Source organism: Callorhinus ursinus, unplaced genomic scaffold, assembly GCF_003265705.2.
Source record: "Callorhinus ursinus isolate GAN/ISIS: 27379988/994484 unplaced genomic scaffold, GSC_fseal_2.0 scaffold15, whole genome shotgun sequence".
Taxonomy (NCBI): domain Eukaryota; kingdom Metazoa; phylum Chordata; class Mammalia; order Carnivora; family Otariidae; genus Callorhinus; species Callorhinus ursinus.
In genome coordinates this window covers 38,425,018-38,451,193 of record NW_027397077.1, presented here as the reverse complement: position 1 = coordinate 38,451,193, position 26,176 = coordinate 38,425,018, and the positions used below count along the sequence as shown (strand labels likewise).

At 51.7% G+C, this 26,176-nt stretch overlaps 1 protein-coding gene across 5 annotated transcripts; it reads left to right on the top strand.

Moving 5' to 3' along the window:
* Nucleotides 1–7: 7 nt before the first annotated feature.
* On the top strand, nucleotides 8–26,176 carry SSUH2 (ssu-2 homolog). 5 transcript variants are annotated; one of them, XM_025884748.2, is made up of 12 exons: nucleotides 8–44; nucleotides 9,627–9,725; nucleotides 10,114–10,195; nucleotides 11,767–11,896; nucleotides 13,129–13,189; nucleotides 14,253–14,377; nucleotides 15,404–15,466; nucleotides 17,145–17,230; nucleotides 18,589–18,681; nucleotides 19,103–19,208; nucleotides 20,956–21,063; nucleotides 25,399–26,176. In XM_025884748.2, exons 1-12 carry the CDS (start codon nucleotides 17–19, stop codon nucleotides 25,543–25,545), a joined length of 1,128 nt encoding a protein of 375 aa, XP_025740533.1. In that variant the 5' UTR covers nucleotides 8–16; the 3' UTR covers nucleotides 25,546–26,176. The 5 variants fall into 5 exon arrangements, with proteins under 5 accessions (XP_025740533.1, XP_073757881.1, XP_073757882.1 ...); XM_073901780.1 differs by having other exon boundaries at nucleotides 11,764–11,896; XM_073901781.1 differs by lacking the exon at nucleotides 20,956–21,063 and having other exon boundaries at nucleotides 11,764–11,896.

Genomic DNA, 26,176 nt, shown 5'->3' with positions numbered 1-26,176 from the left:
ACTGGACGTCTGCACCATGGACAGGGATCTGAGTGACGATGACAGTAAGTACAGCTGGGGGGACCTGGGGAGCTCACTTCTGTGGCCAGCACCGGCCGAAATCTTCCCTTTGGCCTCTATGCTGTCTTGGGTTCTGGGTCTGTGTTGCTGAGAGCATCCTTCCTTCCTTCCTTCTTTCCTTCCTTCCTTCGTTCCTTCCTTCGTTCCTTCCTTCCTTCCTTCCGTGTGGAAAGCCCATTTGCAGCCTGCTGGCTGTTCTTCCAGTATGTGCCTCTGGGCAGTGGAGGAGGATGGTAACAACCAAGACAAAGAACTTTCCTCCCTGACCATGGTAACCCCACCCCAGTCTTGTATCCTTCCATCTTCCTTTCTCTGGCTGACCCTTCCCCAATGCCCTCTCGCCGCAGCCACATGTGAGCCTGAATACCACACTTGGGCTCAGTTCTGAGGTGAGGTTAATTTGAAAGACATTCCTGGAAAGTCTTTACTGGCGATCTTCCTCTTGCCAAGAGGGGTGTGTTCATTATTGCTTGAGAAACACAGTCCTGGTGACCCCAGTGCTGTCATTCCTGGGACAGAAATACAATGGAATCTAAGGACTATTTAAAGAGATGAAGACAGAAATGGCATTTTATTTATTTATTTTAAAGATTTTATTTATTTGACATAGAGAGACAGCGAGAGAGGGAACATAAGCAGGGGGAGTGGGAGAGGGAGAAGCAGGCTTCCTGCTGAGCAGGGAGCCCGAGGTGGGGCTCGATCCCAGGACCCTGAGATCATGACATGAGCCGAAGGCAGACGTTTAACAACTGAGCCACCCAGATGCCCCAGAAATGGCATTTTAGGAAGAAATGTGCCATGTTTAAAAAAAAAAAATGTTTGATCCTGAATTTGGAAGGGACAATGTGTGGAAGAGTATCAGATTGGGGATTGGGAGGCTGGGGTTCGGGTCCTGGCTCTTCTATGAATTGGCTGTGTGATCTTGGGCAGGTAACTTAACCTCTCTGAGCCTCAGTTTCTCCATCTATAAAAGGAGATGGGTCAGGATTCCCTAATTTGAAGACCATGAAGGTGAGGGCAAAATGTTGAATGAATGTAGTTTTCTGGGGGGGGGGGGGGGGTGGTCCTCAGCTTTCATTTGAATCCCAGAGGAGCTTGTGACACTAGTACATTTTCACGGTTCCCGAACTTGGGGACTTTGAAGGCCCTGTGCAGGTCCAGCTGTATTGTCTTTCAGTTTCAGAGCTGAAGTGGGATATGAAAAAAGCCCGTGTAAATCTAAGCAACACATTTAAAATTTTGTTGGAATCCTTTTTCATATTGAAGTGGGAGACTGTACAGAGATATTTTATCATGTATTTGAGCTGGACCTAATCTGATCTCTGATATATTGGAAATTGTGCAGTCATAATTTTATAAGGTTCTACTAATAATCAAATGCAATTTTTCCTCTTTGAAACACTGCTTATTATCAGTCTTGCAGTTTACAATAGGAGTTTCTTAGTAACAATGGGCTAGGTTGGATCTGGATTCAGATCCAAGCTCTGCCTCCTAATTGTTGGGTGACTTTGCTCAAGTCGCTTAACCTCTCTGGGCTACGTTTCTCACAATAAAAACATAGATCATGTCATCTGGAAGACTTGGTGAAAGATTAATTGGATGTGAAGTGCCTACAGCATCACTCAGAGTCGAGTAAGCATGGAATAAATGTTGACTCTAGAAAATTATCAGATTCTGTCTCCCAGAGCTTTAAAATTAAACTGCTATTAATGAAAAATATTATCACCTGCAGTGTTTCTGTTTTGGCATCATGCCTTTTGGTAAGCCAGGTGAGAGTAAGGTTAACTCTTTAGTTCCCTTAAAATTCTAAAGACTCTGATTCCATCATAGTGTCACCCTCCATGCTGGTTTCCAATATAATCAAACCACAGGGTCTAGTGCAAGGTATGAGATTGTTCAGAAAAGTTTTTAGAAAAAATGCTGATGAACTCTGAAACTAGGTCAGTATTTGTCCAGGTTTCGGAAAGGGAGCCTGCTACGGGACTTAACATAATTGAAATGTCCCTCCTTAGGCGAGAGATGGCTGCCCACTTTGTCCCAGTAGAGTTACCCGCCCCAGTCACGAAAATGTCGTCTCCTCAGTTTTTGAGTCTGGAATGTGGGCAGCCTCAGAAAGAGAGTATCTTCTTCCAGTGACACACTGTGGGACTGAAAGTGGGCATGGACAGAGACATTCTGGGATGTGGCGTCCACATGGAAGTCAGCATGAAGGTCTCTTAACTCGGCCTTAGCTCTGACAGCATTCGGCTCATGGCAACACCTCCCGCCATCGGCCGAGACGCTTCCGGTGATGGGCTGGTCCGCCTTCCATAGCTGAGGTGGTCAGGAATTCTTTCCTACATTCATTTGATCTCTCTTTCCCTGGCACTTGTACTCTTTGGTCTGGATTCTACAACCCCACCCCCGCCCCCCGCCCCCAGGCTACTCAGAACAGGTCTGTTCCCTGTTTAAAATAAGAAGCCTTCAGAGTTTTTTCTTTTCTAGCATGACCAGGTCCTGTTTTTCCAACGGGCCCAGATGCAATGTGGTTTCAATCACTCTTATCTTAGAGGGAGATATCCTAGCCCAGAGATGAAGAAGAAAAATCCCCTCCCTTATTCTAAAAATCATATCCCTTGTAATACAACTTATTTTATTACAGACTGAATCCCCTCCCAGAAATGGTGTGCAAGAGCCTCTTCAAGTCAGACGAGCCCCACCCCATAATTGGAGGAGGGGGCTGCTGTGATTCTGGACAATAGGACCTAGATGGCAACTCCTTACTCCTGGGCGCTGATAGCTGGGGATGGGGAGAAATGATCCGAAGCCACACTGTCACCATCAGTGACCCAGTGCTGAGGGATGGGACTCTTCCCTCGGTACCCTGGCCAGCTCTGTTGCCCAAAGACATTCTTTAGTGTTCCCCCAGGCCAGCTCTGAGTTGGCGACCAGAGACTGGATGAAGCTATCAGGGTAACTTGGTGGGAAAGATGCTGGACTTCATGGCAGGAGCCCAGCTTCCAAGGGCCTTGGTGACTGACCGTGGGGCGTTAGTGTATCTCGCACATCCCTTAGGAGGGAGGCACGGCCACCAGGAGCACAGGCCCTCCCTGCCAGTTTGGCCCTGACCTCTTGGGACAACTCTTAATGGAAAGATAGAGTGTCCCTTTTTCTCTGTTTTCCCGAGTGCTCCTCCCACTGACTATGTTCCCTGAGCCCTGTTGTAGGGAAAGAAGACCAGGGCCCTAAAAAATAAAGTGACTCTCCCCCCAGACTACACAGTAGGCTAGCTATTTGGAGCTGTGCTCATGGCTGGGGGTATAAGGATGAATGCACTGATCTACTTTTCAGGTGTTCAAAGCCTCGTGGGGGAGGCAGACCTCCAGCTGGACTTTTTCTGAATAATTCTTAAAAAGCTGTTTGGCAAAAGCAACAACAGAGTGCGGAGGGGCACAGGGAGGGGGCAGCACCCCCAGGCAGGCTTTGTAGGACGTCAGGCCTGGGCTGAGTCAGGCTGAGGGAGTGGAGGGGGTGTGTCCTGGGCAGGAACAGCCAGAACAAGGCCTGGGAGAAATGGCACAGTACACATGCCAGGGTGAAGGCCAACATCAGTGTCCTGAAGTGACAAGGCAGCCCTGAACACCCCCTTTTCCTTCCCTGCCCTGTGGCCCTCTCTTGGCATGGTGACGCTTTCTACAAAGCAAGACCTACACATCCCAACTAAGTGGACGTTTGTTGTAACATTTGCCGGGTTGCCTCTTGGCCTGCCAGGGGGTCCTGAAGAACTCCAAGGACAGCTTAGCCCCGGCCTTCCCCCCATTTCTCTTGATGCTGATCTCACTCCCACGGTGGGCCTTGTGTTTGCTCTCCCAAATATGTTCTCGTTGGCTCCCACCTGAAAGCTCCCACACGTCTCTCTCCTCTCAAGCCCCAAGGAGGCTCTTCTCTCTCCTCCCCCCTTTCTGCTCTGTTCTTTGTCCCCACCCCTCCCCGGCCACAGGGACTGTTTTCCCTTCTCTCACTTGTTCTGGGCAACGTGGGAAGGTTTTTTTTAAACCCAGCGGGGGAGGAGACTCCACAGGTAATATAGGGCCAGTTAATACAGGGCCTTCTCTGCTAAGGGCCGGAGCTTAGATGTTAGTTGTGGGCTGTGGTGGGCGCCTGGGTCGCCCAGTCGATTGGGTGTCTACCTTCGGCTCAGGTCATAATCCTGGGGTCCTGGGATCGAGTCCCTCATCGGGCTCCCTGCTCAGTGGGGAGTCTGTTTCTCCCTCTCCTTCTGCCGATTCCTCCTGCTTGTGCTCTCTCTTTCTCTCTCTCTCAAAAAAAAAAAAAAATTTAAAAAAAAAAAGCTTTAGGCTGTAGTGAGCCACTGAGGTGTTTAAGAGACGGGATGGCCTGGTCAGCCTTTCTGGTCTTGCTACGAAGACTCTTACATAACATAGCCAATTATTTGTTCTTCTTGGCAAGCAAGACTCTTTTCTTTCTCTTGTGCTCACCTGACTTCTGTTTTTATTACTTTAAATTATGGTAAAATACACGTAACACAAAATTTTTAATCGTGCTGTTCGGCGATATTAAGTACATTCCCATTATTGTGCAACTGTCACCACCATCTATCTCCAGAATCCTTTCATCTCTAACAGCATTCAACAATTCCCCACTTGCCTCTCCTCTTTGCTCCTGGCCAACCCCATTCTATTTTATGTGTGTGTGGATTAGACCACCCGAGTCTCTCCTGTACCATCTTTAGTGTCATTCAAACCACAGTGTATTTATGTGCACCGACTGTATGCAGGAAGGGGGGTTCTCTGTCTGAAAGGGGCCCTCACGCCTGTTGGAGGAGACAAGGTAGGAAACAAACAAAAGCAAGATGGCAGTGGGGCGCCATCTGAACAGAGAGGTGGACTGATTTTAGTGTTTTTAAGATGATTTGTCCTGGAATCAGAGGCAGAAGATGTGGACTCCTTTTATCCTCAGAAATAAAGGGAATGGCATTTTAAAAAGAGGAAGTTAAAGAGGTTATTTGTGGGGCGCCTGGGTGGCTCAGTTGGTTAAGCGACTGCCTTCGGCTCTGGTCATGATCCCAGGGTCCTGGGATCGAGCCCCGCATCGGGCTCCCTCCTCGGTGGGAAGCCTGCTTCTCCCTCCCCCACTCCCCCTGCTTGTGTCCCCTCTCTCGCTGTGTCTCTCTCTCTGTCAATTAAATAAATAAATAAAATCTTTAAAAAAAAAAAAAAGAGGTTATTTGTTAGTTATACCTTGCTCCACAAGAAAAATTCCTTTCTACACAAAAGAAAAATTGCTGGTGGCTGGTGAGCACTACCTTAGAGGTGCTTTGCAAAGCTTTCTCAGCAACCACTTGATGCCATTTGCATGGAGCGATAGGGCGTTCAGCGAAGTGGAAAGGTTCATTGGCTCAGAGTTAGGATCTGAGTCTTAAGCACTCTTTCTGGCTCTGCTGTGAATGTGTGAGCTTGTTGCCCCAGATCCCATCTCTGAGTCTCGTGCTTCTACAAAGCCGGGAAAACAGAAAACAGTGGTTGTTGTTAAATGCAGAAAAAGATCACACCCGCGCCATCCCTTTGTGAGCTACAGGACACAATGCATGTCTTAGGGTGGGGTGGCCCAGCTGCAACTCAGCCCCGACCCCGTGGAAACAGTGATACGGCTGGGGGGGCCCCCTTCGGAATGCCCCACACTGGGCGTCACACAATGACCCGTGACGTCCACGTTCCTGTTGTACCCGCTGAGTCTGCACAGGAAATGACGCATCTGCCCATAGGTCAGCCCAGAGCCCTTTCTTTTTGTACATAACATAATGGTGAGATTAATTTAGTTCTGACGAATTATGACTGCCCTGCGAGGTCAGGGCGGCTCCTGGCTGATGGATGGAGCTCTGAGTTTCCCACCTCTTATTCTTCCCCTCTTCCTGCCTCTTTGTTTGGTTTCCAGCCGGACGTCGCAGCTGTATGGCATTTCTCTGTCTTCTAGCAGCGCAGAGTCTGGATGCCCCAGCAGACCCAAGACCTCGGGCTGGGCGGGGGCCTTCCCTGGGGAGAGGGCTGTGCAGGTCTTGCCTTTCTTTCTATGCTTGACATTTTCATCTCTGGCTTAAAGGAGCACAAAGAGAGAGGAAGACCCTCCCTCCTCAGGTCCAAGGCATTGACTGAGCGTTTCTTGAATGCCAGGCTCGGGGCTATGAGCTGTGTGCACATTGTCTTATTAGATGGGCACTAATATCATCTGCTCTGTTTCACAGCTGGGGGGCAGGGGGTTGAGTTCTGCAAGGATGTGTGGCTGGCACAGTATCATGCAGTCCATGACTCAGACGTATCAGAGCCCATGTTCCTAACCACCGTGCCTCAGGAATTCTGACTCCGACAGACAGCCTTGGCTACAGTCCAACCCTGACCTTTATCCTAAACGCTGATAACCGGGCTCACGGGAATTGTAATGACATGCACGGGCCCTGGTCCCAGAAAGGTTCAAATTCTAGCTTCCCTCTTTCTGACCCTCCCTCAAATCTACCCATGAGTGTCTAGGGCAGCGTGGGCAAAATAAGGCTCAAGGGCCAAGTCTGACCCACTGCCTGCTTTTTCAAGTTTTATTAGTACAAAGCCATGCTTACGTAGTTGTGCATTATCCATGGCTGCTTTCAGCTGAGCTGAGTAATTCAAACAGACCGTATGGCCCACAAAATCGACAGTATTTACTACTTGTCTATTTGCAGAAAAGGTTTGCCGATTCCTGGTGGCTAAAATAGCTGAAAATGCTAATCCACTTATCAGGAGCAAACAGTGTTCAGAACCAAGGTATGAATGAAAATTCCCAATGAGTTGTCATCTTGGGGACTTCAGTACACTTCGGCAGGCACCAGTGTGAAGCTTTGGGTTGACGTCCCTTTGCATCACACCCATCTCTACCCCGGGTCTCGCACCTGTTTCTGCACAGAGTTGTTTGTTTACAAAGATAAGCTTTCCTGCTAAGAAAAGCACTCGCTACATCTATACCCATTCATCTATTTCAGCTGCCTTTGTACATTTCCTGCAAGGAGAAACCGCAGAGATGCGAATGCATTCCTTATTGTCAGAGGCCGGAGACATTTCTAAGTTGGGGGGATTGGAAGAACAAGATGGTTCGTTTGTCTTAATGACCCCCCTCCTCCCTCCACTGTGCATGGCCGCGGGTTTCAGCCTTCCTCCCCACCTGCCATCCCACTTCCAGAGAGCCCCAGCTGCTCCAGCTTAGAATAGGATCTGCTGCTTCTTCTGGCCTCTGTTTTTATTAAACTTGGAAGGACAGGGCATATTATTTTTATTTTTGTAGAGGGAAAGAGTGCTAGGCTTTAAAGAGCTGAGGAAAAAAAAAAAAAGGAGGGATCTAGGGGGTGAGAGGGATCAGCTGTTGATCAGAGTGTGTTCAGTGACTTCATGCAGAGAGAATTACTTTCCACCCACCATTTACCAGCTTACCCTTTAAAGTCAACTTCCTGTAATCATGTTGGCCACTGGAAAGACAGAGCTGAGGAGTTCTTATGCCCCAGCTCGGGGGCTGTAGGGAATGGGTTTGTGTGGTGGCCCAGTGTGCTGGAACTGGAACAGGGGGCCTCTAGCCTGCTCTGACTTCACTGCTGTTCACCCTAGGACTACTGGAGTAACCTCTCTGAGCCTCAGACTCCTCATGTGGAGTGGAGTTAGAAGTCCTGCCTTCTGTATCTCCAGGTGGGAGGGTGGGGTGTAGCAGCAGTTGTGGGGAGATGCTTTATGAGTTGTCCAGCGTTTCTGGGAGCCAATTCTTATTTTTATGCTTTCCTCCCTTGGAGACTCAGGGCTATGGGTATCTCTTTCATAGCCTGGCAGATCAAGTTGAGGGTTTTTATAAACCTAAACCTAAAATATTGAAGTATAATTAACATGCAGTGTTACATGAGTTTCAGGTGTAGAAGGTGAGGTTTGAACAGCAGGTATGTAGTGAGTGATTCTTCCGCAGGGGCTGCCTCATGAAAAATGCTTGGGAAGAACATGGACTTTGGAGAACAGTGAGTCTTGGTTTGAACCCAGCTCCATCACTCATGGGCCTCATGATCTTGGGTGAGCCACAGCCTTTCTGAGCCCCATCCACCTTTTAGGAGAATGGGGTGACAAGTGTCAGTTTGGGCCATCCGAGAAGCGGACACCCAGATGGCATTAGAGGTGTCAGAGGTCCCTCGGAAACACATGTGAAAGGAAAAGGGCAGTGGGAGTAGGTGTGGGCCGGGACCGCCTGCAGGACCACACTGCAGGGGGGGTACACCTGTGAGAGGAGAGTGGGAAGCAAGGCGCCTCAGACCACGGTGTGGCTCCAAGAAAGTCTTGCTCAGGTTTGGGGGGAGTCCCAGAGCCAAGACTGTCTATTATGGGAAGCTGCATAAAAAAAACCACTGTGCACCTCAGTACCTTAAGACTGCCCCCATTTTATTATAGTTCATGGTTTTGTGGGTCGGGAATTTGGGCAGGACTCAGCTGATTCTTCTCCTTGTGTAATCCATTAGGGTCTGTCTTAGTGTGGGTTGCTACGACAAAACACCATAGGCTTCCTGGCTACTAGAAGCAAACGTTTATTTCTCACAGTTCTGGAAGCTGGGAATTCCAAGATCAAGGCACCGGTAGACCCAGGGCTGGTGAGAGGCTGCTTCTGGCTTGCAGCCTGCTGCCTTCTCACCAGGAGCTCCGAGGGCAGAGAAAGAAAGGGCCCGAGTCTCTTTCTTTTCCTGCCAGGGCACTAATCCTACCACGGGGGCTTTGTGCATGACCTTATCTAAACCTGATCACCACCCAAAGGCCCGAACATGGAATACCATTCCATGAGGGGATTAGGGCTTCAGCATATGAATGTGGGGGGCCACGGACCCACAGTCTGTAACAGGGTCACTCAGGGGTACTCAGTGGGCAGCTGGCCTGGCCTGGCGGAGCCCGACGGCTTTGCTCGTGTGCTTGCTGGCTCGGCAGGATGGTGGGGTGGCGGGAAGGCTGGGCTCTGCTGGGCTTCTCTCCATGTGGTCTTAGGGTCTCCATGTTGTCCATGTGGTCTCCCCATTAAGGCAGCTTGATGTCTTTACACGGCGGCTCAGGGCTCAAGAGGGCAAGAAGTAGAAGCTGTGGTCTCTTCATGGCTTCTGTGTACAGAGTTCCCTTGCTTGAAGCAGTCTCAAGTCTGCCCGCGTCCAAGATGAGGAGACATAGATGCGTCTGTTGATGAGAGAAGCGTCTAAGAAGTGTGAGCCTCTCTAATTCAGTCGCTGTCCCCTGGGGTCCTGGGGTACGATCCTGCTTCTAAAGCACCTGTCATGGTGGTTGGCACAGAGTAGGTTCCCAGCAAGCAGAAGTTGCCGTTCCGAATGTTTTTCTCACCAGGATTATTCGTGCCGCTCCTATCACACCCCACCCCATCCCTGCCTGCCCTGCAGATGGGGGCCCGAGTGAGACTGGCTTAAACTGTGAGCCTTTTCAATAACGCACCCAGCCTCACTTGGCAGCTTCCGGTGAACCGCCCCTCCCTCTCTCCTTGCCACCCCCCGGAGGCTCAGGCCTGCCTTCCTCCCACAGGTGTGGTGGACCTTAGCTTCGAGGCCGAGAGTCCTCCGGCGCCCCCAGCCGAGCTCCTGGAGAGACTGCCCAGTTGTGACTGGCTTCTTCAAGGAGGCGGTAAGTCTGTGAGGTCTTGGTTCCTGCAGCCTCTTCCTGGGGCTCCTGCTGGTTGGGGAGATGTCTCTGCACCAGGCCAGTGCTGGGATGGCTCGCCTCTCCTCTGGGGAGCCCTGGGAAGCCTCTTGTCACCATTGGGGGGGGGAATGGGAGGACATGGGGCATCAGCCCTGTGTCCACGAACATTCCATGACCACATCCCTGTCGAAGACTGGAATCATCCTGGTTTGAGAACCATTCTTCTTGCGTTAGCTGCATTAGCATGTGGGGCTCTTTCCCTTTGTCTCATTCAGCCTCACGTTCAGCCAGTCTTTCCTTCTTTCGCCCCACAAACACCTGTGCCTTTGAGCTAGGCTGTTGAGCCCCTGACCCCTCCCCTCTCCCCCAGGACAGCAGATATTCTTCCCACCTTTGGAGGCTCCCGGGAGACCCCTGGAACAAAGGTGCTGGTCCTCATTCATGGAACACAGGTGAGCTGGTGCCATCACATAGGATGTCGCCCTTGCCCGCCCGCCCCCAAGAACCTTCCTTGGGGATTTTAGGGTCCACAGATCTCAACCCTGCCAGGGCCTCAGGATCCCAGACCTGCTGGATCAGATTCTCCAGGGACAGAGGCCAGGAATGTGTATTTTACCAAGCTCCCCAGGCTGTTTGGCTACCAAACTGGGGTTGAGAACCGGAGTGTGGACCAGGGGTTGTAAACTGTAGCCCCCGGCTCTAATCCAACCCACTGCCTATTTTTGTAAATCAAGTTTTATCAGAACAGAGAACCACAGAGAGCGTGGCTCTCTGTTCTCACTTGTTTGCTTACTATCTGCGACTGTTTTTGTACTACACCAGCAGAAGGGGGTGAGTGAGGCAGAGACTGCACAGCCCTTGAAACCGAAAATATTTACTCTCTAGTCCTTCACCGAAGAAGTCTGTTGACCCCTGGGCCCAGGACTCTGGGCAGAGTGCCAGCTTTGTGCAGAGAGAAGGTGGAGCCCCGCTTTCTGGGTCCCGCCTCTTGGCTGGGTGGCTCTGTCCTGCCTCCAAGGAGTCTCCGGTACTCCTGGCCCCACTGCTGCCCGGAGCGCCTCCCCTTCTCCTCCCTGGCCGCCCACCTTCCCTGCCCAGGGCAGACCCCGCTTCCTCAGTGGAGCCCTCTGGGCCATTCTGGGCCCCACACCTCCTGCATGCACGCAGGCCCCCCGATGGCCCAGGCACGGGGTGCTGGAGACATCCCTGTGCATGAGAGGGGCATACTGTTCGGAGTCGGGCTGCTGTGGAGAAGGAAGTGAAGATGGGAGGGAGGGGAAGGAGGAGAGGACTCCCGCTTCCCGTAGGTGTGGGCAGGGGCGGGCTTGGCTAGGAGGGGACATGGCAGCTGGGCCTCAGGGCAGGCTTTCCTAGGAGGACGGGGAGGCCTCCAGAGAGAGCGCCAAGGAGGCGGCCATTGGTTGTGCGCCCCTCACAGCCACAGCCGCTGCAGCCCAGCAGGCTCACGGTGCTCTCTGCGGGCACCGCAGTCAGATAGCTCCCGGCCGGGGTCTTCCTGTGAAGCCTGCTCACAGCTCCTCTGGCCGAGGTCAAGGTCTCCAAGGGCAGGCACGGGGTCTAGCCTAACTTTGCGTCCTTCTAGCTGTGTGACATCTTCTACAGACTTCAGTTTTCCTCATCTGTAAAATGGCCTAATTCATGTTTAAATGTGTGTGTGTGCGCGTGTGTGTGCGTGTGTGTGTGTGTGTGTGTGTGTGTGTGAGTTCTGAGATTCTTTCAGCCCTTCTCATGAGCCTTGCGCTTTAGCTAAAGAAGTTTTGCTGTCCTCTAGAAAGAACTGTGTTTTGCTGTGGGCGTCTGTTCACACAGCTCCCTGCGCCAGAGACACCTCCCCCCCCAGCCAGATGGAGCCCTGAGTGCTTTCCCATCATGGGGGGCCACAGCCAGGCCCTTCCCTTTCTCCCGACCTCAGTTTCCATCTGTGTCAAGAGCGGGCTGGCTGGCCCGGCGGAGCCTGGAGGCCCTTTCCAGAGACCCTGCTTCTGTGCTCTGTCCCCAGCAGAGTCCCCATGATGACAGAAGAAGTGGCTCGGGAAGCCCTCCTCAGCTTTGTGAGCTCCAAATGCTGCTATGGCCGCGCAGCCGCCGGTGACCTCGTCATCCAGGAGCTCAAGCAGCAGACCCTCTGCAGGGTAAGGGGGCCTGGGCCTGGCGGGCACCCCAGGGTGCCTCAGGCATTAGGTCCTGGGTGGGGGGTGGCTTGTGTGATGTCAAATGGGAGAAAGGAGTCCTGGGGGGGGCAGCGCGTATGAAGAGGGGTGACCCTGAAGCCCTTTGTGCTGCTTCTCTGGTCTGTGGTCCACTGAAAAGCTCGAACGTGCTGGGCATCATGGGAAGCACATCACATGTACGTCATATGAAGTCCTCAGTGGCTACCCTACACGGTAGATATGATGGTCACCTGTTCAAGGGGGAGGAACTGGAAGTTTAGAGAGGCGAAGTTACTTGCCCCAAATGTACAGCTAGAAGCGACAGAGCTAGGACTCTAACTCAGGTTTGCTGGCACCAAAGTCCACGTCCCTAAACACACGACTAACCTGCTTCCAGGAGGGGTGGGCCGAGAAAGCTCCATCTACCCGCCTTGTTCCCCAAGTCACATCTGTGCCAAGAAATCATTAATTCATTACCCTTGGGCCTGAAGCTCCGGGGAAATCTGGTACTGAGGCCACAACAGGTGCCTATGTCACTGTCTTCGTTGACTGGGCCACGGGACAGATTTTAAGTCCATACTTTCTAGTGTCACTGGCACAGCCATCCTCTGGTGAGCGTACAATCCCACCAAAACCGCACAAGCCTCACAGGGAGTGGTTAGGACAGGAGGCTGGGGGAAGAAGTACCTGTGTAGCTGTGTGAACTTGGGCAAGTCAACCAACCTCTCTGAGCCTCTGTTTCCTCCAGTGTCAAAGGAGGAGCCAGCTGGTGTCCAAGACCCCTTCCTGTTTTGTGATTTTTGTGGATGGGCTCAAGAAGGAGGCTCTTGACATCAGGCACACAAATCCCTCTGAAGAGGACGTTTGGAGAAGCAGACTCCATCGGTCTCCATCTATCAAAGGGCAATTTTGCTGCTCCACAGCTCGCCTTGTAGAACATTCTGGGTATAAAGAAATGGGGGGCTGAAACCACCCCAGTTGTGAGCCTGTCAGGAGAAATTTCCTGGGGCTGACTGATCTCCCCACAGACGTCTGGGGGTATCTGGAGCAGAAATCGTTGTTGCCGGCTTGTCCTCAGCAGCCTATGGTGCTGGGAGTGGGGCCTTTCGATTTCCCCTCCGAGGCTCAGCAGGTGGGAAGCTTCTTCGTTTTGTATAATGCTGTCTTCCTAAAGGGCATGAGTGTGAACATGCTGGGCTTTTTTCCCTCTGTAGTATCGACTAGAGACTTTTACCGAATCCAGAATAAGCGAATGGACATTTCAACCCTTTACTAGTAAGTGAAATCAGTTTAATTGGGAGCAAATCTGATAGGGGCTGGTGGAAAATATCAGGACACATCTTAGCCACTAACCCTGGATAAGATGCGCTTCTGCTTGCAGCCTCAGTTTCCCCATCCCCTGTAAAAAGAGAGGGTGAGCTTTCATCTTGGACTTCCCAGAGCTGATCTCAGCAAATCCTTCCTGTCTGGGAAGTGGTTTGCAGAAAGACCTAAAAAAAGTCTAGTGTTTGCCTTTGGTCACAGACAAAGGCAGCGTGTGTGCCTGGGCATCCGCCTGCCCTTGAGGCCACCTCCAGTGCCTCCCAGGGTCCCTGTTCACTGTGCCATCCCGCCTGCTGCTGAACCCTGCTTGGAGGCTGAGGGTTCTCCCTGGGGAGCCCTATGCCCTTCCTTCTCTGATGGCCACTCTGGTTCGTCCTTCAAGACTCAGCTCCTGTGTCACCTCTTTCATGAAGCCTTTCAGGATTTCTTCACCTGCTGACACTTTCCCCAATAGAAGGAGCCAGTCTTCTGAGTTTTCAGAGCCTTTATGCCGCTCTGGTCCAACGCTCTCTGCATACCCTATGACCTCGTAGGGTGGTTGCCCCTGTCCTATCTCCTTGAACGGAGGAGCGGGGAGGAGGAAGGAGGAGGGGCGGATGGTCACGATGGTGATGGTAGTTATTGTTGTTGATGCCTCTCAGGGGCCAGCCCGGTGCTAAGCATTTCTATGCCTTCTATTTAATTTTCACTACCATCCTATCTGGTGGGTTCCCTCTATTTATCTCATTTCGGAGAGAAGAGAGTTGAAGGTCGGAGAGGTAGAGTAACTTGCCTGGAGTTACTCAGCTAGGAAGTGGAAGAATCAGGAGTCAAACCAGGTCTGTTCAACTCCAACACATGGTTAAGTCCAACACTTAACCATGGACTCCGAGGGGCTCCTTGTCTACCTGTCCCGTAGCCCAGGATCTTGCCTAATGCCTGGCGTCAAGTGAAGGCTCCGTACTCTTTGGTAAATAAATGAAAGCTTGTCCTTGCCGCTGTTCGCTGGCCTTACAACGATCCCTTTCTGTATTAGACCAGTCAGTGGATGGGCCACAAAGAGGGACCTCCCCCAGGCTTTGGGACATCAAGGTCCAGGTCCCCCCGATGTTTCAGGAAGATACGAAGAAGTTTCAAGTCCCTCACTCATCACTGGTCAAGGTAACGTGATTGTTGGCATCTTTGCCCTTCTCTCTGAGCTGCTTTCCTAGGCACTGTATATTTCCTCAAACTTTATCTTTTTAGAAAGGAAACCCAGAATGCAGACCGGTGGTTCATTCCTTGGCTATCAGCAAGGCGAACTCTAAGGAAACTCAGAGTGTGGAATATAGACCCATACAAAATTCCATGCAAATTAGGGAGTAGTCACGTAGCGAAAGGATGATTCCATTTATCAAACTGTCACCAGCTTTAAACAGTGAGTGTTCACATTCCTAGACCATCTGAGTGTTTTTAATTTATTTTTGTTTTTTATTTTTGCCTGACAGTAAACAGCTGAAGTGATGAATGAAACAGATATAAAATACAGCTCAAACATTATTTGGATTTTCAGCAAAGTCAGTAAAGGGACAGAATTTGACTTCTGTCCCATTTTTTTTGGAAATATAATCATGACACGAGGCGAGGCTAACCTAATGTATTACAAAAGCACAGATGAGATATTTCCTATTATGTTCTCATTTTCACTTTTAGAACTTGATTCAAGCATGTAACTTTCCCCTCTGAGTTTTTGTAGCGTCATATGATGATGAGGACTTTGAGAGGTCCAGAGAAGTTTCCATTCTTTTCTCAAGAGTGGAAAGGTTATTTTGATTCAGGGATTAGATTCCAGTAGCTAACTCTTTGCCCTTCACAGAAATGCTGTGCATTTTTTTTTTATGACTTCTATTCCCAAGGACCTCTTAGCTAGTCAATGGGCCAAGGACACCGGCCTTTGTGGTTTAGCCTGGGAGCATGAGTTAGGACATGGAGCTTGGAGAACAGACTGGGCTGGGGCCCCAAAGAGATGGTAATATGATTTCTTTGGTTTGGCATTCAAGGCCCTGTGGAATCCTAGGCAAGTGAGAATGGCCGTCTTCCCACACTGGGCCTGGGACTGGTGATGCCATGGGGTGGGTGTGGGGCTGGTGAAATCAGGAGGCGTTGGTGCTTGGGAAACTGGAGCCAAGGAGAGCTTTTCACTTCCAGGGATGCCACAAATGCCATGGGCGTGGGCGTTACAAATGCAGCGGCTGCCATGGGGCCGGCATGGTGAGTCCTGGGTGGCTGCTTTTGAGTTAATGATCGTGGGGGAGGAGGGCCCCTGCAGGGATGGAGGGCTGGGCTGGGGGCCCAGGGCTCCTCCACTAACAGTGTGACCTGAGGCAAGTCATCCTCCCTTTCTGGGCCTCCATTTGCTCACCTGTAAAATGGGAAAGTTGGATTGGGCGTTCACTACTGGCCTTTGTTCACTTCAATGGTTTATGGTTCATGATTTTAATTCTTCTGTTTCTCATCTGTCTGCAAACATTTGTTGAGACTGAGTACTCGCTCAGTGCTGGGCCCCTGTAAGAGGACTCAGACCTGGGGGCCTTCCTATCGGGGACCCTCTGTCCTTGGGGAAGACCGACAGGTGACCAGCACATGTAGTATCCAGTGATGAGTCTGAGAAGGTGAAGTTCAGGGGACTTCGAGGGGCAGAATAGATGGGGGCCTTGGGTTAGTGCCCTAGGGCTGCTGTAGTAAATTACCACAAACTGAGGGGCTTAAAACAAGCGATATTTATTCTCTTACATTTCTGGAGGCTGGAAGTCCAAAATCAAGGTGTGAGCAGGGTTGGCTCTTTCTGGAGGCCCTGAGCCACACTGCTAGCTTCTGGCAGTCCCCAGTCCTTGGTACACCACTCCGTCCTCTGCCTCTGTTGTCACGTGGCCTTCTGCACGTGTGTCCTGGGTCCCCTCAGGCGTCCTTTTGAGGGCCCACCCTAGTGCAGCATGACCTCATCTTAACTAATGACACCTGCCAAGACTCTTTCCAAATAAAGGCACATTCTGAGGTACTCTGGTGGATGTAAATGGTCGTGGTGGTTGGGGACGGGGTAGACACTGTTCAACCTAGTACAGGTCCTTAAGTGCACAGCCAGGCTCTGGAGCCATCAGCCTCCTCTTCAGAACCCTTCAGGGCTGCTGACCTCCCAGGAGGAAGCCCACGCTCCTCCCGTGTCCTCAGCTCTCCCCCTTCGCTCTGATCTTTTAGACACACATTGACCACTTGCCTCTCTAGGCCACGCCTTCCTCCATCCTTCTCTCTGCCCACCTGCCCTTCCACGCTTTGGACGCCCACCTTCCCCCTGCTGTGTACGTTCCTCCGCCTACTCATGTGCCACCTGTGGGGCCCTTCTGTTACCTCTGCCTTCACCCCTGCCATATGCCTCCTTCGGGCCTTCTTGGAGCCCCTCCCTGTGGTCTTTTGTGTTCCTCCCTCCACCCCTGCTCTCCTTCCTCCCCACCCTCCTCCCTCAGGCTTTTTCTGGAGTGTCTCCGGAGTCCACTCTGAGCCAACTGTGGGAGTGTAGCCTTGGGGCCTTTCCAAGACCGAGCTCCCCATCCCCAACTCAGCCAGCCTGCCCCTTTTCCCAGTCCCTTTGGCCATGACCATTTGGTCAGGGTGCAGTCTCAGAGGTTGTGGGGATCCAAGAGGAGCAGGGGAGGATGGTGTCTCAGGAGAAACACAGATGTGAGGATGTAGCATCTTTGAAGGCTACAGCTGGAGGGGCCCAAAGATACACAACATTCACCCCTCCCATCTTCCAGCTGAGGGAGCTGAGGCCCAGGGAGAGGAAGTGGCTTGTTCAAGGTCACCATGTTGGGATTTGAAGTGGGTCTCAGGATGCCCTTTGCCCCTCTTCCCTGGGAGGCCAGTGGGGGCTGAGCCTCTGGTGTGTCTGCAGGTGAGGTGCCCATCCTGCAGCGGAGCCAAGCGCAAAGCCAAGCAGTCCCGCAGGTGTCAGATGTGCTCGGGGTCTGGCCGGCGGAGGTATGAGCAGGTCTCCCCATCACCGAGGTGAAGGGGTCTCACTTACCAGCTTTCTTGCTTTTCATCGTCTGCCCTTCTGGAGGGCAGTCAGGAGTCCTGTCTTATCACTCTTGTGCCCCAGAGCGCTGTGCCTAGCAGGTGCTCAGTAAATATTTGTAGAATGGGTGAGCTTTCCTCCAGGCTTGCTATTTTGAGATGAGACTAGAACTCATCCAGCCATCTATGGGTCAGATGTAAGGAATGAGGCACTGTGGAGAGGAAGGGAGGAAGGAGGGGAGACTTCTTCCTGCTCACATGGTGGGGAAATGAACACAGAAAACCAGATCTGTAGGTGAGATCTGTAACTCTCTGGGGATCAGGACCTAGGCAAACCCTTATTTATAACTCATTGCAGGGCTTGAGTGGAGGAGTCAAGGAAGGTTGGTCGACTGACTAAACAATCAACAAAGTTCCATCTCTGTTCACAGGGCTTTGCAAATACTGGGTCATTGCATTTTGTAAATCATGTCCTTAATGTATTTATAAATCTTTAAAGGGAAACAGGAAACCATGAGGAGTGAGACTATTCAAAGTTGTGTTGGTTAATGATACTTTTGGTTCATTGAAGCCCCAGGCCATCCTTCTAAGAAGCCAGAGAGCAAAGCTTTGGCAGACCTGCCACCTGTGGTTGATAAAGAAGGTCTTTGATTTGGAAAGAAGCTCAGGTTTCTTTTGTTTACAAGTGAAAGAATCCAATTTCAAATGAGCTTAACAAAAAAAATTCTGCCCTTGTAACAGAAAAGTCCAGGATTATATTTCTGGAATGGCTTCAGGTTCCTCTGGATCCAGGTGCTTAAACAATGTCACCAGGACTCTGTCTCCATCCCTCACCCTGCTTTCCTTTGTGTTGGCTTCATTCTCAGGCAAGCTGTCTCTTGTGGTGACAGAGGGGACAACCAACAGCTCCAAGCTTAGTAGCCTCAGTTGAAAAGGATATCCCTTTGCTGATAGTTTCACAAAAAGTTCGAGGGCAGATCTCATTGCACTCACCAGGGTCGTGTACTCATCTTTGTGCCAGCCCCTGTGGCCGGACAGATGGAATAAGCTGATGGGCCAAGCCCAGGTCCCAAGCTGGTCATAGAAGGGGTGGGGGCAAGCCCACAATCCAGGTGGTCAGAGTGGGAAAAGGGTGGTCTCCAAAGGGAAACTGGGGCATTGCCACCAGAAGCAGGAGGTCTAGACGGTGGGCAGGTGGAAGCAATTGAGGCTCACCTTAGTCCACCTCTATGAGGAAGGATTTGGGGTGAGCCCTCGAGGAGCTGCCAGCCCCCCCCCCCCCGCCAACTACCCACATGGTACTGACCATGTGCCCCTCTCAGGTGCAGCACGTGCTCAGGGAGGGGCAACAAGACCTGTGCCACCTGCAAGGGGGAGAAGAAACTGTTGCACTTCATCCAGCTGGTCATCGTGTGGTATGTGGCAGTGTCTCAACGCTGTGGCCCAGTGGGGGTGGCTGGGGGATGTGGCCTGGACTGGTTTCTACAGAGAAGCTCCACTTGGCTGGGGCTTTCACAGTGCAGGGACCTGTGCTGGAAGAAAAGGGCTTCAGGCGCCTTGGGGAGGGGAGAGGCCCCTGGGTCTGAAATCCCCGTGTCAGGGGAGGCCCCCAGGCATTGCGGGGTTCTCCTGTGGGGCACCGCACGAAGCACTTCACAGGTGAGGACCGAATGAGGTAATAGAACAGAGCTGTCGGTACTTTACCGGTTTCCCATGGTACAGATGAGGATGCTAAGGAGCTTGCCCGAGGTCCCAGCGGTAGGAATGCAAGCCCTCCAGCCTGGGTTCTTCACCTCACGCACCGTGTACTCCGTTCCTCACCCTCTCCACTTCCAGGAAAAACAGCCTGTTTGAGTTCATGTCTGAGCACCGACTGAATTGCCCTGGGGAGCTCCTTGCTAAAGCCAAAGGAGAAAGCCTCTTTAAGGATGAAAGCACCATGGTAAGGAGGGCTTCCAAGACCATCACAAGGGAACCTGGGTTCTCCCCCCACTCCTGTGAGGGCTGCTTCTCATGGAAAGACAGGCTGGGCGGGAACAGTGCTGCTGAGCAGGGGAGAACCTGCTGGGACCCAGGGGGGCCAGTTCTCTCTCGAATTCCACATGCTCGACCCCTCCCTTCCTCCCTCCACACCCTGACACAAACCTTGAGACCCTCCTCTCATACTAGGCACTATTGTAGGCCTGGGGATACCGTAAAACAAAACCCTTGCCCTCATAGATCTCATAGTCTGGTGAGGGAGAAGGTAATAATATTTCATCCCAATGTCAGATGGTGGTAAGGGTCACGGAAAACATGCAAGCAGGGAAAGAGACAGGAATGGGTGTGGGTTCAGCTGGGGGCTGGGAAGTGACACCAGGCAAAGACCCGAATAGTGCAGTGGGGGAGTGGACCCTGTGGGCTCTGGAGCCAAGGTGTCCAGCAGAGGGAGCTGCAGAGGGAAGCCTTGAGGAACAGCAGAGGGCAGTGGGACAGGAGGGATGTGAGTTGTGCAGAGCAAGGAGCTAAGACATGAGACATGCCAGTGGTCCTTGGCCCTTGGCCTGCTTTTGTAAATAAAGTTTTATTGGAACACAGCCATGCCTGTTTGTTTACATATTGTCTGTGGCTGTTTTCCTGCTGCAAGGGCAGAGTCAAGTAGTTGAGACAGAGACCCTATGGCCTACAGAGACTAAAATAGTTATTGTGTGGCCCTTTATAGAGGAGATTTGCCAACCTCTGCTGTAGGCCTTGGCAGGGAACTTGGCCAAGAAGCCTTGGACATCTGAAAGGGCCTGTTTTCTCTAAGAGGGTCAGGTACTCGGCCTCCTTTTTCTTTTCTCTCTCTCTCTCTCTCTTTTTTTTTTTTTTTTTTTACAGTAAGTAGCGTTTGCAGATTGGCTTTCTTTCACTTTATAGTATGTATTTTTAAAAACTGAGGCATAATAACATACATTATTCCCAGCTGTACAGCACAGTGATTCAATATTTGTATGTGTTGTGAAATGATCACCACAATGTCGAGTTAACATCCCTCGCCATACACTTACAATTTTTATTTTCTCACGATGAGAACTTTTAGGATCTAGACTCTGAGCAGCTTTCAAATATACAACACAGTACTATTAACTGCAGTCACCACGTACATCAATCACATCCCTAGGACTTACTTATTTTATAACTCTGTTTGTACCTTTTTACCCCCTTCTCCCATTTCATACCCTACAACCACCCATCTCTTTCTGAATCTATGAGTTTGTTTATTTTTTAGATCCCGCGTGTAAGTGAGATCATACAGTATTTGTCTTTCTCTGATTTATCTGCTTTAGCATACTGGCCTCAGTGTCCATCCATGTTGTCGAAACTGGCAAGGTTTCCTGCTTTTTTATGTCGGAATAATAATCCTCAGCTTCCTTTCTTTGCCCTAGTCAGTCTGGCTCAGCTGGGGCATCGCCCCTTAGGAAGCCCCACCCCCCGCCCGAGTCAGACAGCAGCAGAGGGGTGCTGGGTGAGAGAGTGGGCTGCAGGTGAAGGAGTGCTCGGTCCACAGCCCCCCTTTCTTGGTGCGTAATCAAAGGAGGTTAAACAATCCCCAACCACTCGGGCCCTCCCCTGTCTGGGCTCATTTTCCCGCCCCTGTGAATTAGAGCTGCAAGGCTCCAGGTGCTGACAGCCTCAGGCCAGCGAGGTGGGCTGCATCTCTCCTGCAGGTGTACCCCATTGTGGATTTCCCACTGCGGGAGATCTCTCTGGCCTCCCAGAGGGGCATTGCCGAGCACAGCGCTGCCCTGGCCTCCCGGGCCCGAGTCCTGCAGCAGGTGAGTGGGGTGGGGACTGGGGGCTGTTGGGAGGCTTCTGGGGTGGGACTAGGGCTCGGAGGGTGCTGGCCCTCTGGTCACATGAAGGAATGTCTGTTCCCTTTGCTGGAGGGCCCCCTCCAGAGAAGGGAGGGAAGGCACCAGCTAGGGGAATGGTGAAGGAGAGGAGCCCTGGCTTAGGAAGGGGGGTGGGGTGGGAGGGGGAGTACTAGAGACTGACCAGAGGCCCGTGTGTCCAGGGGGCAGAGAGCAGAGCAGTGTGGGGCCTCAGGGGCAGGCAGGACCACTGGACGTAGAGATTAAGATGAGAGCAACGGGAAGCTATTTATTGTAGGGTTTCAAGCAGGACTGCGGCTCAGCGTGATTTTGACTCTAACCCCGTGGGTTAGAATCTTCAGAGAGGGAGAGGGAAAGTCCAAGACTCGGGGTCGTAGGCAAGTCTGGAGCCCAGAGTCCTGCCCCTCAGGAGCACTTTCTGTCGTGGGCAGGGATGGCTTCAGGCCTAGCTGCTTTGGTGCTGTGTTGGGATGGCCACTAGGTGGCGGTGGTGCCCGTTGCAGCTTTGAGTGGTCATGGCAGCAGGTGGCGGGGGGGCCGGGGGAGCTGGGGGTTTGGCCAGGGAATGGCCAGCGCCGGAGCTCCTGAGTCTTATAGACTGGGCTTAATTCCTGGTTTTCCTGTGTCACAATGTGGTCCTGGGCCAGCTACTTCCTCCTCCCTGAAGTCTGATTTCTCACCAGTGTTTGTACCACCTTGGGTTTTGGTAGAGAGGCAGTACTTTAAATGCCTGGAACCTGGTGCTCAAAATGTCCCTTTTCCCTCTGGTCCCTTTGCAATAAGTATTTCGCCTTCTCTCTCTGCACGCCTCCCCTGTCTGCAGGAGAGAGAAGGATGCACTTAATTAAAAAGTAATGATGACCATCTTGGAGTAGCAGTGGGCCTCAGAAATCACGGATTTGGGGCACTGCAAACTCAAAGGCCTGCCACCACGGAGTGGTAACATGGGTGGGAGAGCCGCCTTATCCAAAGGGGTGGGCCACCACTCATCTTTGTGTAGGCGAAAGGGCAGCGGTTTCAGACCTTCTGAGACTCCAGATTTTTATATGGAACTTCCAATTTTTCAATATTGAGAACAAAAATTTGAAAACGCTAGGAATACTACATGGGCTGACGGGTTGGCTCCAGCCTGTGGGCTGTCGTTGGCTACCCCTGCCTAGCCCCAACCCATGACGTTTCCAGTAAATCAGAGGAAGCTCGGGGAGTGGAAGTAATTTACCTAAAATCACACAGCTGCTTAGTGGAAGAGCCCAGGAGCAGAACCCACTTCCTAGCTCCAAGCCAAATGTTGCTACTCACTGTGTTCAAGATACACACAGTGTATCTCCTTGAAAGCCAGTGCAGGTTTACCGGGGTCTCCGCTGAGGGGGATCTGGGGCCAGACACACCGCAGGGACAGTTCCCGTCCCAAGTTGGCACCCGCTTGTCAGCTCTGGCACATGCTTGTGGCTCCAAGCCACGCTCTTCCTTCTTAGGGCCTCAGTGTCCTCATCTGTAGAATAAGCTGGGTTGGACGGTGCCTTAGGTTGGGGTCTGCAGAAGCAGCTTCGAGACGAGAGCTTGTGTGCAGGACATTTATGAAGAAAGGGCTCCCAGGAGAAACCTGTCAAGGAGGTGGGGGGCAGAGCCAGAGAGGCAGGGGTCACAGAAGGGCGCAGTGTGGTGAGGGTCGGGTCACTGCCCCATCCCACAGGAGCTCTGAGCACCAGTTACACCTCAGCAACGGTGTGCCTGGGCTGAGGAGGCTGGCCTCGTGTTGTTTGGTTGTGCTCTCTGTGTGCGAGGGGGGTTCTGTATCTCAAGGACAGGACCCTGCAGAAGAACGATGGGCTGTGAGTAGCAGAGAAGAAGCAGATGTGCAGGAATGTGAGTGAGACAAGAACAGTGTCCACGGAAGCCCCCAGAGCATCATCCCTGTGGGACTTTGCTCTTGCCTCACTAGTGTTAATGGCGTGGGTCACACGAAGAGCCCCCAACATTGGGGTATTGACTCCGGGAATGGGAAGAAGATAAGGGCCTGATTTTAGCAGCTTGCAGACACTTGCAGTTATTCTGGGATTCTTTTACTTCTGAGACCATCTGATTTTGAGCCCTTGATTTGGCAGCTGGGGCAACTGAGGCTGAATAGGGGAAGTGAGCTGCCTGAGACCACACAGTGTGTCTGTGACAGGCCTGGATCTTCGGGGCCTCTCCCCTACAGGACAGTCCTGTCTTGGGCAACACAAACACCCTGTGAACCAGTCCCGGAGCGGGGAAGGGTAAACAAGGGGCAAGTGGGCGGATTTTGTTAAAAGAGAGTGCCATGGGAGAAAAGGGCTCTTCTATGAATCTTTTTGGTCCTGCATTTGTAGACAAAGATGCATGCTGATATTTTGCTCAGGATTGAGAAGTTAGCGAGTTGAGTCAGCCTGAGCACACACCTGTCATGACACCATGCCCCCCCCCCCCCCGCAGCCCCCATTGCTCTTAGACCTGGAAACTGCTCATCCTGGAGGGTGACCAAGGTGTGCCAACAGATCCGTGGCTGATTACAAGGCAGCCACTTGATGGCAGCTGATGTCCTAACCAGTCTGTAGCCTTTTGAATCAGAAGCAAATGGAGGCTGGATGGGGTGGTATTGTTGTCCCTTTTGATCCCGGTAGAAAAGGTCGGAAAGAATCCTGCTGCCCAGGCACTCAGAGCAGTCATGTGGGCTCCCATCTTTTCTTGTCTCTTGGTGTCCATTTTGTGTCCTCCATAACAAAATATCAAAGAGGGGTCTTCTGCCTTTGATTTCCAAAATTATCACTTAGACACCACTTTCTGGCATACAGGAAGTCCCCGGATCTCATTTGGTGATCTCAGCAACTCTGTGGTATAGAAGCTTTTATCCCTGTTTCCTAGAACAAGCAAGTGCAAAATCATGCAGGGACCTTCATGGAAGAGGCACTTCTTGACTCTGAGTCCCCTCTTCCTGCCACAATATCACACTGCCCTTCAGCTGCCCCTCCCGTGCAGTGGGGAGCCTGCTTCTCAAAATCCCCTGCCCGGCTTGTTTCCCTTTCCCTGGTGGCCTCTGGACCGTCACCTACTGCAAGAGGACTTGGAACTGTTCCCAAGGAATGGAACTTCCTGAAGTTAGACCCTCAGAGGGGACCCCAACCTAAGGCACCGTCCAACCCAGCTTATTCTACAGATGAGGACACTGAGGCCCTAATCCTGGGCTGTCTACACCATCTCCCTTTGGGCTTGGGGACCCCATAGATGTAAGTCTGGGACAAAGAAGCATCTTGTGCAGAAAGAACTTTGGGGTTTTGATGCAGACCCTGGACCACGGGACGTGCCCAAGGAAGCTCAGCTTCAGCGATGGGGAGTAGCTTTCCTACGTCAGCTGTATGTAGCTGTCCCTAACACAGCAGCACCCGAAGCTGATGGAGGTGTGTGTTTCAGTAGGATGCCAGTGTTCTCCTCCCAAGGTGGTCTGCCGCATTCCATTCAGGGTCCCACAGTTTGGGAAGGTTGTAGAGTAGCTGCTCAGAGAAGGGGTCGGAGCACGAGGGGCTTTAGGACCCCTCTGCTGGGGGCAGTGAGTGCCCCAGGCTCTTAGGTACAGGGTGGTGCTGGGAGGAGATTTGAGCATTAAACACACAGGGCTTGACCTGGATGGTCTTCCAAACCTGAAATTCCATGAGCCCACGGGCCTCAGTTTCTCCATTTCTAAAAGAGAGGGAGGGTTTGAGAAAGACCTCTCTCCAAGGAAGGTCAAGGCAAGACCATGGTGAGGGAGGGAGAGTCCTGAGAAAAGAAAAGCCTGAAGCGGACCACCAGATTTTGGAATTTCTTTGGTGTCATTGTTTTACCTTAAAATTTAATTCAAATTGTATAATCGACTCCCTAATATCTCCATGGCTGTATTAATATAGAAATGCTTAAAATGGCTTTATCTTCCACCTTTCTCTGCCCTTCCTCCCCATCTAAAAAGTAATGCTTTTGAAAGATGTCCCATTTGGCTGGTAGCCTACCATACATCCTGGGACGCCCCTGGGGATGACTGTGCCCCCACTTTGTGAAACATATCATCAGATGGTGGCTAACGCTGAGAAGTCCATTTGGACCAGAGCTTAGTGTGTGTGAAAGAGTGTAGTAGGAGACACACCTAGGAAGGCACATGGGAGCCATAATGCCAACTCCAGAGCGTGAACTTCATCTCCTAGGAAGTAAGGAGCTACTGAAGGTTCTTGAGCAGGCAAGTGACGTGAATAGAACACTGAAGTTTTTCTTGGCCAATTGTTTCCCTAGCGCCAGACCATCGAGCTGATCCCCCTCACAGAAGTGCATTACTGGTACCAAGGACAGACTTACGTCTACTATATCTATGGCACGGACCACAGAGTGTATGTGGTCGATTACCCCGAGCGGTACTGCTGTGGTTGTACCATCATCTGACGCGGCCCAGCCATCTCCGGAGCCAGGAGGACAAATGAGGTCCCAGAGTTTACTCGTCATTGGCTACATTGGACAATCCTATACAAACCCCGGTGTGTCCTTCTAGACAATCCAGCTTATCATCTGTCAAGCCACAGGTCTTTCCAGAGTTCCTCTGGTGGGATCCATCATGTGTTTAACCTATGAGAGTTCAGCTACACCCATTTTTTTGGAACAAACAATTTAAGCGGGTGGGGCCATGCCTCTGGTCTCCAAGCTAACGTCTTGCCCCGATGGAGCTTGTGGTTAGATTTTGCCTCTCCCTTGGCTTGTCTCTGTTCTGCTGTGCTGCTGCTAGTGTGAGCCATTTGCTAAGCCGAGCGTTACTCAGATGTGTAGAGCTATCCTACAAACTGGCTGCCTCTTAATGTGCACCACACAGTGCTCTTAGGCTTCGAGAACAAAATTTACCCCCTATTCTGTGGGCTAGGAATTCAGATGCAGACACAGTGGAGGTAGTTTATCTCTGCTCTGTGATGTCTGGGGTCTCACCTGGGAGATGTGAAGGCTGGGGTGGCTCAAGAGCAGGGGGCTCAGATCATCGGAAGGCTGGTTCACCCAGATGTCTGACCGTGGATGGTGGCTGTCAGCT

Excerpts from the sequence above, each read along its gene's own strand:
- SSUH2 (XM_073901780.1), top strand. The coding sequence starts at position 17 with ATGGACAGGGATCTGAGTGACGATGACA. Across the intron at positions 10,196-11,763 it reads TCCTCATTCATGGAACACAG|CAGAGTCCCCATGATGACAG; the intron begins GTGAGCTGGTGC and ends CTCTGTCCCCAG. Across the intron at positions 18,682-19,102 it reads ATCCAGCTGGTCATCGTGTG|GAAAAACAGCCTGTTTGAGT; the intron begins GTATGTGGCAGT and ends CTCCACTTCCAG.